The 12,264-nt window shown below is 42.2% G+C and overlaps 1 protein-coding gene across 2 annotated transcripts in view; it reads right to left on the bottom strand.

The window, feature by feature from the left end:
• PRODH (proline dehydrogenase 1) overlaps window positions 1-11,716 on the bottom strand; it is a 79,416-nt gene extending 67,700 nt beyond the window's left edge. For both annotated transcript variants that reach the window (XM_072146522.1, XM_072146531.1), the window contains exons 1-2: window positions 11,342-11,716; window positions 7,185-7,393 (exon numbers count right to left, since the gene is read on the bottom strand). In XM_072146522.1, the coding sequence (XP_072002623.1) occupies window positions 7,185-7,393; window positions 11,342-11,674 (542 nt within the window). In that variant the 5' untranslated portion in view covers window positions 11,675-11,716. The remainder of the gene's footprint in view (window positions 1-7,184; window positions 7,394-11,341) is intronic.
• Between the last annotated feature and the right edge of the window lie 548 nt (window positions 11,717-12,264).

Raw genomic sequence — 12,264 nt, 5'->3', positions numbered from 1 at the left:
TGTTTTCCCCTCACACACTGCACAACTATAGCTAATGAAGCGTTCTTAGGCAAGCTGGAGTTCCTTTTTAGCTTTAGGCAGCAAAACATCTAATCAAACAAGTTGTAGATATCTTCTGTAGCAGTCAGAGAACTGCTGAGAGCGAGGAACACTAAACAAACTCTGCTAAAACCTACCATATATCATCTAGATGGAAGGCAGGGAATCAAGTGCTTGGACTGAGTGCACATTGTAGCTTGTGTGTAGAAAATATAAAATTGTACACAACCTGCAATGTGCACTCAGATACTCATTTCTTGTATACAGTATATATATTATTTTACCCCGAATTTGGACTACAGCTAATAAGCCTTGTATTAGACTACATTTTCTAATTCTTTGCAGTAGTCACCTCATTTACATCATAGACAAAGCCAGATTACAAAGGATAACACCACCATTGCACTCACTTGAATTACTACTGCAAAGGTGATGCCTTTCATCTATTCCATTGAGTTTTATGAAATGAAAGTAAAACAGAGGAAATGATTAAGACTAGAGATAAGTGGACCGGATATTTGTGTTCGGAGTCGGCCGCAAGACCCAGACATATTGCTGGATTGGCGGCTCGACCGCCAATTGACGCCCGTATCAACTAGCCATGACTATGATTGGCCAGGGAGATACGCGGCCGAACCCTAAACCGGGGGGTCCACTCATCCAAGACCAGTGCACTAAATTCCTTGCATTAATAAACCAATTAGTGTTCTATAAACAACCATTCTTGTATTTTCCATACAACCATCCCATAGTACATTGGTTCGAAGGTTTTTTGAGCATACTGAAGAGAAGGAATCAACACTCTATATGTAAATATATAGCAGTATAAAATCCCTATAAGGCATACAATTACAGTCCTTCAGAAACATCTTGTCAATTAAGACAAAATAAATTGATGGTTTCATTTGTAGATTGAGTCATAAATCGTCATTTCTACAGCTTGGCAATAAAACATTATTTATAAGTGGTTTACAAAAAGCTAGCAGCCTCATCCAATATGCTGAAAGAATTTTACATTACATCTGTGCATCTTTACGTGTTTAATTGTCTCCCTTTCCAGATGTTTGCCTATTTACTAACTATATACATGGTAGAAAGGAACAATTCTCACATAATTTATCAACTGGTATGAACACTGGTTAAAGGGAGTTCCAAGCTCAATGATATTAAAGACCTATGCATATCAGATTGCTGGGGGTCTAATACTCTGGACACCCACCGTCACTGGAATCAACAGATAATGGATAATCCAGACCACCAGAGCTTCCTGGTTAAAAGAAGATCCAGGCTAATCTACAACTGTGTAAAAGTTAGTCAAGACTGGTCTTATACAAGTGTCTTGTGCTGGATTGCAAATATGTCAAATTTTTAGACTGAGCCCAAAAAAGATTTAAAAGGGAAGTGTAACATTAGCAACAGTGTTGCTACTTTAGTCACATCCATTTTCTCTAAAGCAATGCTTCTTTAAAGGGGTATTCCAGGAATAAGCATAATTTATATACATGCTGTTGACAGACTGTAATGAAGAATTAAAATGCTACTGGCATGTTAATCAGTCTGTTGATTTTCTCCGTGCGGAGCAGCCACAGTACAGAAGATGCCACTGGTCACATGTCCACATCACATGTCCAGCACCTCCCTGGGCAGGTCATGGGATTATCACCATGTTTGGCTGTAGTCGGTTGCAATGGATTCAGTAAGGGCAGGATTGGGGTGAGACGTCATCTCAGTGAAACCATGTGCAGTGATGGCATCATTGCTTTCGTAACAGAGCAGGACAGTTTGTTACATCATCATTGGGAGCAGCGCATAAGAAGGAGTAGGAGTTACTGAAAACTAAAGGATCATGGGACTTATAGTTTCCAGTGGCGGCCATCTTGGTGATAACTCCGCATACTTTAAAGAGGCCATAAAATTTCGTGGATCAAACTACTTAAAGGGGTATTCTCGTCTGCGCATTCACATTCAGTTTGATAAATCTGCTATATATAAACATTTCTTCAATTAGATGTTATTAAAAAAAATGTTCCTGTGTGAAGATAATTTCTCATAAATGTAGTCATTTTGTCCCTTAGAAACGAGATGGCTTCCTCGGATACGGCCACCTCTGCCTGAGAGATTGCACAAAGAAACAAAAAGGTTTTGTATATGAAATGTCCAGGAGTTACTGCAGGTCCCACAGCCGTCCTGTGGTAATGATGGCTGAATCCTGGTGGTCCGGCAGGACTCTATAGCGCAAGTCTGGCCACCGCTGCCAGAGTGTGACGTGGTCGTAACCGAGGAAGCTGATCTCGTTTCTAAGGGACAACATGGCTATGTTTATACGAAATTATCTTCACACAGGAAAATTTTTTTTAATAACATTCAATTGAAGAAATGTTTATATATGGAAGATTAGTGAAACTGAATGTGAATGCCCAGACGAGAATACCCCTTTAAGTTCCATTTTGTGATTAATGACATGGAGTTTTGTTATACATGCAGTCCCTGGGTTACATACAAGATAGGGTCTGAAGGTTTGTTCTTAAGTTGAGTTTGTATGTAAGTCGGAACTGTATACTTTACCATTGTAATCCCAGCCAGAACTTTTTTGGTCTCTGCGACAATTGGATTTTAAAAATGTTGGATTGTCATAAGAATCAATATTAGCACTAAAGATTCATTACAGACACATTTGATAACTGTTACAGCCTTGGACTAAAGTACAATAAATTACCAATATCCAGAGGTCCATTTGTAACTAGGGGTCGTATGTAAGTCGAGTGTTCTTAAGTAGGGGACCACCTGTATTCCTTTATTTAAAGAATCATGGGTTTTTGTTTCAAACAATCATATTCCTGGAATACCCATGTCACCAGATCTTGCCCCCTCCCCGACTAACAATGCCTCCCTATATAACCTAAAATTAGCTGCCAGTGGGGCATTGTACCTTAATTATAACTATTTTTCGGACTTTCTGCATATAAGCTTTTCTGACTCATCTCTGTTATCTCTGACTCAACACTCTCTCTCTCAGGCTGGCAGTGAACCACATCCCCTTATTCTGATTGACAGCTCTGTGTCTCTTCTAATCACTGCTCTGCCTCCATATACTTAGCGACCGTGTTAATATTCAACTACGGAGATATAAAGCGCTATGTACAGATGGGATATATTGTGTCAATTTTTTTTACACCTTTCCTTGTGTTACATTTATGACATGTGACCAGTGACATCATCGCAGGTCTCTCAGCCTTCGGACAATAGCAAACTGTATACCATGTATGTGATCACATGAAATCACAGCAGCCTCCACTGAGGATGAGGAGGAGTAGAAGTTCATGGAGGCTGCTATGACTTCATGTGGTCAGATACATGCATAGGGTACAGTTTGCTATTATTAAGAGTCTAAAGTACCAGAGATTATGTCACTCTGATCACATGACATGAACTGTGACCAGTAAGGAGGCATAAGGCATGGGGAGGGTTATATAGGAAGAGGCTGGCTGAGTAGGACACTCCCCCCTCTGATGCCAGGTAATATAAGATAAAAGGTGATTTTTGTGGATGTAAGCAAAACAATTTTCAGCTAAAAGAAGGGTGTCAGTCAGTTATTAGAGCTCTATAGGAACATGTCACTGGCTGTATATGTGCAAATGTGGTGACAGATTGCCTTTAAGCAAAAAAGTGTATAAAAGGCGCCAAAAACTTTTGGTAAATCTTGAGCAAGACATGTGCCGTTCAACAGAAATCTGGTGCACTTGGCCTAGAAAATCTGTCCTATTGGGTTATGCTTTAAACCTAATGGTAACTACCGTTGTGCACCTTGGCTTTAGAAAATTAAAGAGAAGTTTCTCAAGCCTCTAATATATTTTCAATTTACTGTAGATGTTAATCTAATTGCATCATCATAAACAAGTTGGACAGGAGTACTTCTGTTGTTCCAGATAAGGAAGCCGAGCTGAATTAAGCAAGTTTAAGAAGAATTTTGGCTGCTGTTGAAAGAAAGTCATGTGATCTTATAAGAGGAACGAAAAACGGATCGAAAAACGAAAAATATATAATACAAATAAATTATACCAGCCTTGGCCCCCTACCCCCATTTTTATTGCAGATTCCCCTGCAAAATTAACATTGATTCAATCTACAATTCAAGTAATTTTCATTGACAGATGGCGATTTAATCGCCGAAAATCAAAATGGATAAAAAAAGTTTAGAAATGGGGGACTCTCCAGTACACATCAGATAAAAGGACAATAAAAAGTGACACATTTCTTAGGCTGTGGTCAGCCATTGATCCCCATTGATCCAATAATTGGTATGTGCCTTAAGCCAAAGACTAGGTTGTGAAATCAAAATTTTCACCCCACGCTTTCCAAAATACACTTATTAACCACCATTGGTTACTATAGGCAATGAGTATAAGACAGCTTATGTGTGAAGTAATATGATAGGGAGAGACAGTCAGCCAGCGAGGGAGGGAGAGTGAGTGAGACCGTCAGCCAGCCAGAGAGGGAGGGAGAGTGAGTGATGTACGTAGATATAAAATATTTTTGTTAACTAATTCTATTTTGTTATAGCCAAGAGAAGTTATTAACTATCCCAGGCAATGCTGAGATCTACAGATAGTAAATTAAATACCACAGTACAGAAATAAATATATCCCCAACAACTAAACACTCCATTCAGACAAACATATATAGTGGAGAGCGGATACGGATCCAGCCCCAGAGTTATAACAGAGAACATTCAGACAACCCCTTGAAGTGAAAGACTTGCATGAGTAGTTATCAGTTCCACCATATTTCATCCTTATGTCAATCTTTTTAGTATTTTTAGCAGGGAAAAGGGTTTTACATGCCTAATTATATGTAATGTTGTAGGAAAGTAGAGGATCTCAGGACCCAGCGGAGTGCAGATGGCAATGTGATATAGGCATTAGTACAGTACCAGGGACATAAGGATAGAACCACAGGACTGAATCTCATGGCTTTGGAGCAGGTGCATGGGTCATCATGTACACACATTCCATAACAATGTCTTCCTTATATAGAATTTATTTTCAACTTTCCTGATATTTCTGTTAACTCTTGAATTTTTATGATTTATTTGCAGAACCTTTCAGCTTTTTCTAGTCAGATACATATAACCTTAATGTTAATAAAATAAATAGTGACTAACATTTAGATCTCTGAGCTGCAGAGTTGGATATACTATGTAGCTTCTAATCCTGAAGCAAATCTTGGCCAGTTCTTTCACATACATTTGTTTTGGCATGTACAAGACACTTGGTAAGAACAACTTGTTCTGAACATTGTTATTCAGTGAACCCTGCCCACTACCATGCAGATCGGGATTCTTGGACAGACTAGTAATGACGGCAAAAGTCCTGTTATACTCATAAGAGCAGAATAAAATTGTATGGCAGTGCTAGATTGATCGCACAACGTGTAGCTGCTACCATAGTGTTAGCACATACAGATTTATTATTCATATATTTTCATTTTGTGCATAATTTTCCTTGACAAATGTTAGCTTTAAGTACATGAAGAATTGGGGAATCTATTACAAATCATTTTTTGAATCTTTAGAAATACAATTATACTTAAAAGGGAACCTGTCACCATATTATCACAACAGGTGATAATGGTGACAGGTTCCAATAGAACCATTGTAACTAACTTACACTACTACAGAGCAGTAAAATGCATGGGATGAAAAAAAAAAAAAAATCTAATGTTTACTTGATATTTAACACATAGGGACACATTTACTTACCCATCCTGCGCAATCCCTGAAAGTGCATTGTTCGACCGGAATGCATCTGCCGCGATTCACTAAGATTGTGCGTCCAATATCCTGCATGTGCTGCTTCCCCGCTCAGGTCCGCCGGAGTTCACCTTCTTCTCAGTGTATGCAAGTGCATTGTCTTGCGACACAAATTGAATCTTAAATTCCGCGCTCAGGTCTGAATCAGTCGAATTGTCAGACGGACCGTCCCCTGATTTCGGTCGCATGAAAGCCAGTGCAGCTGCACCACAATTTGATTGCATGCAACACAATCCCTAGTTAAATACCTGTCACAGCGGTGCAAATCCCGCAAATCTGACGAAAGTGTGTCTGCGGACCCTTAGTAAATAAGCCCCATTATGTAACTTTAATTTCAGAAATAGAAGTTTAAAGCGGTTGTCCGATTGTTTAGAAAATTCTGTAGCCGGGCTGGGAAGGGATTTAAAAAAACAAGTCTGTATTTTCAGCCCGCACCACCGTCTCGCCTTGCCCCTGCATGCCTGTACTAGGTCAAGGATACCAACGGTTCTCCAACGAATTCAGGGAGAAAAGGCCTAACTTATATGCCCAATACAACAAAGAAACTATAGTACACATTTATTTAAAAAATAGTTCTGGCTATTACACAAAAGCTTTAAATACATAGTACATTGCATATGGCTGGGTATGCTGGGAGTTCATCCAGTTACCATGCAAATCGATAGGCTTTTGTTATGTGACATACACTATATACTCTGGGATGCAATAGATCAGTCAAACTAGATTTTTTAGAAAATTGTTTACTGTTGAACTCATTATGGTTCAGCAGGGATGGATGTATATGGGCATATGCAACAGTATAGGTATTAGGATTAATCTGCCATAGTCTTACAAAATATAAATGAAAAATAAGGGGTAGGGGTTTATAAAGGGGTATTATAGGGACCGGGTTGGTGTTAATTATGTGTCAAAATGCAAAGCAATTATATGGCACTGGACAATGTTGAACTATTCTGGAGGTATTGTACAATTGCAGTGATGTCAATGTCTACTGCCTGCGGCAGCTATCTTCTTTGCTAGTTTGTAAAGTTGGGGTTGTTTGGGAAAGGGGAAAAAAAATGTTAATAAAAAATATCTGATTTAAAAAAATAAATAAAGACTCAAAATATAAGACAAGATACAAAATAACCTTGGCAAATAGGGATTGAAAAGCGGTCCTCCAGAAGACCATTGTAGTTACATTAAACATAGCAATACAATATAGAGAACAGTCACAGAAAATCTGGTCTGGTAAAGAGGGTGAAGTCCTAGAGAGGGGCGACTGTATAAGAAAGCTGCGGAAATGGCATGTATAGTCAGGTACATGATGCTTCAGTAATAATTGTATACAACTCACTCAATTTCTTTCTTTTCTGCCTCCTCTTGTGTAAGATCTTCTTCCACACTGTAGTCCAAGACAGACCCCACACCAAATGCTCTGTTGCGTTTTATGATTGGCTTAATAGATTCCTGGTCTTCTCCAGCAACAAACTGTCCATAGAAAGTCATCTTCATCATTGCTTCAAAAAGCTTCTGGCCAAGAAGTTTTCTTGATAACTGGAGAAGCTTTGAAGAGATAAACACATGTAACATCCCTTTATTCTCCAAAGAAGCATTATTTAAGGCAATGTTTATTTGCATATTCCCCACTGTAGGACCTGGGTTCACATGCACCTCAGCCGAGCCAACTCAAGGGACCAAAGTCTTAAGGGTGTCCCATAACCCCTAATGGCAAAAGTCCATTGAAATGATTGGATTTTAACATAGTTGATCCTTTTCTTTTTCTAGGAACATAAACTGTTGAGGTCTCGTTGAGAGTGTGGGAAGTCTGGAGGAACAGCTATGGTAAGAGTATTGGGATCTTGGTCCGTGAATCAAAGACGGGGGCAGTGTCCTATTTTACGGACAGGCCTTCGTGCCTCATAGTGATGTATAATGTATGAAGGGAGTCTGTGTCATATATCACTATGATGCAAGGTGTTCAATTCTGGATACTGGATTTGTTCCACTGAATGGGACACTGCATGGTACGTGATTCACGGATAACAGTGTGAAGCCGTCCTTATATAAATAACATCCACACCATGGCAAATATTGAGTTGATTTAAATTGCAAAGGTTGAATCCTGCTCCAAAGCAGGCAAAGCTGGCACAAAAGCCAAGGTATTCAGTAACAAAAAATAATATAAAAAACTCATGCCCTAATTTAAAGGGAACCTGTCACCGCTGTTTGAATAAATTAAGTTGCGGGCAGGTTCCCATAGAATCCTTACAGCACAAGGGCAACTTTTCTTCATCTAATAAAATCTGTGCTCCGAAAAGGCAAAAATTAACAGGCAGAGAGTCAGGCGAGTCAAGGTGGGCATATACATATAAGCGAGTCTGAGTCTTGCTTACACCTACTTTCCCCAAGTCATCCGGCTGAATTATCATTCAAATGCCTATGGCTGCCACGCGCGGAAGCAGAAAAGCCGCGCATGCGCCGTTTGATAATTCAGCGGACAGCAGGATGACGTAGGGAAAGTAGGTGTAAGCAGGACTCAGACTTGCTTATATGTATACGCCCATAGGCCTGGATACCAGGCAGAGAATCAATGTTAATTGTTGCCTTTTCGGAGCAGAGATTTTATTAGATGAAGAAAGGTTGCCCTTATGCTATAAGGGCTCTATAGGAACCTGCCCGCAACTTAATTTTTTAAACAGCGGGTCCTTTTAAAGGAAACCTAACACTTGAAATGACAGGTTTAAGAAGAAAACACCGAGCACCAGCTCAGGGTGAGCTGGTGTTGGAGCTTATTTTTGTTAGAGTTTTAAACCGCTGTATCGCGGTTTAAAACACTTTTTAAACTTTATAGCCGGCGCAGGGAGGGACGCGCTCGGTGCTTACCATGCGCGCGGCTACATAGGAAGTGAAGGAGAGCCACGCGCATGGTAAGCGCCGAGCGCGTACCTCCCTGCGCCGGCTATACAGTTTAAAAAGTGTTTTAAACCGCGATACAGCGGTTTAAAACACTAACAAAAATAAGCTCCGACGCCAGCTCACCCTGAGCTGGTGCTCGGTGTTTTCTTCTTAAACCTGCCATTTCAACTGGTAGGTTTCCTTTAAGTAAGACCACTCATTTGCATTTGCAGAAACCTTATAACAAAGAAAACTCTCTTCAATGTCCTTCACAGTTAACTTCAGGCAATAGAGATCTTATCGTGGTTGTGCTACCACAGCTGTATGTGCTGTACCAAAAGAATCAAGTAGAAAGTCAAAATTCCGGACGCAGACCATGGATTTCACAATACGGGGCCAACCCCTATGTATTTCATATTAATGTTCTTTACTGCTGTGGATTCAATGCTGAAAAGCCGGAGATTAGGTGGTGAATTAGGTGGCGTACAGCATCCCCATGTATATCAATGGGTTCACACCCGCAGCCAGCCAATGTTTATACACCCCTGTGTAGGAGGTAAATGCAAAAAACTCAAGAGCAGGTCCTATTCCTGCCCAGGTTTGCACCCTGACAGTCTTCTCTACAGTCAACGGCCAGAGAGCGGTCCTCATACTCTGAAGATACGGCCTGAAAATAAATTGGGGAATTGCCATTTGGAGCCTGAGCAGGTAGTGTAAGGAGGATGAGTTTCTTTGTGGACCGTGGCAAAATCGAGCAAAAGTTCAAGCTATAGATGATTATTCTCATAGTAGCAAGTGACTGAATAGGTTGTGCAGGATAAAGACATGATGCTACTGAGAAATAGGTAGCCCTTACATGAGGAAACATTTTTCACGTCACAGATTTACTTAGTAGGGTTTGACCAAAATAATGATAACATGGCTGTCCACAGAATAAGCTTGGTTATGCAACAATGGATTTAATAATTGCTAAGCTGCAGTACCGCAATCAACCTGTAGGTAATACAGCTGCGGTTTCTGTTAAAATTTGGCCATTATTCGTAAACCTGATCTTTCTACATGATGTCCTGGTAGGGGACAGACACTTTTCTACATACTGTCCTGTAAGGGGGGGGGGGGGAATACTTTTTGACAAATTGTCCTGGAAGAGGGGGGGGGGCCAAATACTTTTCTACATACTGTCCTGGAAGAGGGGGGGGGGGAATACTTTTCTACATACTGTCCTGGAAGAGGGGGGGGGGGGGCGAATACTTTTCTACATAATGTCCTGGAAGAGCGGGGGGGGGGGGGGCAGATACTTTTCTACATACTGCCCTGTAAAGGGGGGGGGGGGGAATACTTTTCTACATACTGTCCTGGAAGGGGAGAAAAGATACTTTTCTACATACTGCCCTGGAAGAGGGGGGCAGATACTTTTCTACATACTGTCCTAGAAGAGGGGCAGATACTTTTCTACATAATGTCCTGTAAAGGGGGGAGGGGGCAAATGCTTTCCTACATACTGTCCTGGGAGGGGGGCAAATACTTTTCTACATACTGTCCTGGGAGGGGAGCAAATACTTTTCTACATACTGGAAGAGGGGGGGGGGGGGGAGGAGATACTTTTCTACATAATGTCCTAGTAGGGGACAGATACTTTACTACATACTGGCCTGTAAAGGGGGGGAGGACTTTTATACATACTGTCCTGTAAGGGGGGAGGACTTTTATACATACTGTCCTGTAAAGGGGGAGATACTTTTCTACATACTGTCCTGGGAGGGGGGCAGATACTTTGCTACATACTGTCCCGGGAGGGGGGCAGATACTTTGCTACATACTGTCCCGCGAGGGGGGCAGATACTTTGCTACATACTGTCCCGCGAGGGGGGCAGATACTTTGCTACATACTGTCCCGCGAGGGGGGCAGATACTTTGCTACATACTGTCCCGCGAGGGGGGCAGATACTTTGCTACATACTGTCCCGCGAGGGGGGCAGATACTTTGCTACATACTGTCCCCGGAGGGGAGCAGATACTTTGCTACATACTGTCCCGGGAGGGGGGCAGATACTTTGCTACATAGTCTCCTGGGAGGGGGCAGATACTTTGCTACATAGTGTCCCGGGAGGGGGGCAGATACTTTTCTACATACTGTCCCGGGAGGGGGGCAGTTACTTTGCTACATACTGTCCCGGGAGGGGAGCAGATACTTTGCTACATACTGTCCCGGGAGGGGAGCAGATACTTTGCTACATACTGTCCCGGGAGGGGAGCAGATACTTTGCTACATACTGTCCCGGGAGGGGGGCAGATACTTTGCTACATACTGTCCCGGGAGGGGGGCAGATACTTTGCTACATACTGTCCTGGGAGGGGGCAGATACTTTTCCACATACTGTCCTGGGAGGGGGGCAGATACTTTTCCACATACTGTCCTGGGAGGGGGGCAGATACTTTTCCACATACTGTCCTGGGAGGGGGGCAGATACTTTTCCACATACTGTCCTGGGAGGGGGGCAGATACTTTTCCACATACTGTAGTCATCTGCCTGCAGAAGCTCTGGTACCTCCCCATTAGACAGGATAGAGACACTGAAGGATGTAGAGGAGGAGATGTTCCCATGGGCATCTTACCTGCTGGTTCCGGTCCACAAGGGGATCAATAGAACAGAGCCAGAACACCATGAGACTCCTGAGCAGCTCCCATGTGGGTTTACTCTTATAGGCTTCCTGTGTGTTCTCAAAATTCATGGTGGCAGCAGGGCAAGGCTTGTGCAGCAGGTTCTCACTCCTCTCCATGTGATCTACCTGGGAGCCCAGAGGACACGGCTGCCCCTGAGCCCCGTCCTCTGCCGCCTGCTCCTTAGCCTTGGCCGCTGCAGTGGACCTCATCCTCACTGGCAGAGTGAGCGGGCACCGGAGGCTGGCACAGAGCCGCAGAGCGGGCCGCATCTTACTGCACGCCATGGCTGCTGCTGGGTATGAGAACACGTGAAGGCAGATGATACTAGAAGGGTGTGATAGGAAGCGCCCGGCATAGCCCCGCCCACAGCACACACACCCCCGCACTCTGATTGGCTGCCGCCCTGTTATGTACCAGGCAAGAAGCAATTGGAAGCAGGAATGTCACTGCTCATCCAAACATCACAACAAGCACAGCATGGAGCAGCATCCAAACTATACACAAACATATATATACATATATTCAGACACAGATACATATATATATATATATATATATATATATATATATATATATACATATACACAGCATGGAGCAGCATCCAGACTATACACAGATATATATATACAGCATCCAGACCATACACACATATATATACACAGCATGGAGCAGCATCCAGACCATACACACATATATATACACAGCATGGAGCAACATCCAGACCATACACATATATATACATACACATACATCGAGCAGCATCCAGACCATACACACATACATATACACAGCATGGAGCAGCATCCAGACCATACACACATATATATACACAGCATGGAGCAGCATCCAGACCATACACATATATACATACACA

This window comes from Engystomops pustulosus, chromosome 1, assembly GCF_040894005.1.
Source record: "Engystomops pustulosus chromosome 1, aEngPut4.maternal, whole genome shotgun sequence".
Lineage (NCBI taxonomy): Eukaryota > Metazoa > Chordata > Amphibia > Anura > Leptodactylidae > Engystomops > Engystomops pustulosus.
The sequence above is the reverse complement of the archived record's forward strand: the minus strand, read 5'-3'. Positions and strand labels throughout refer to the sequence as shown.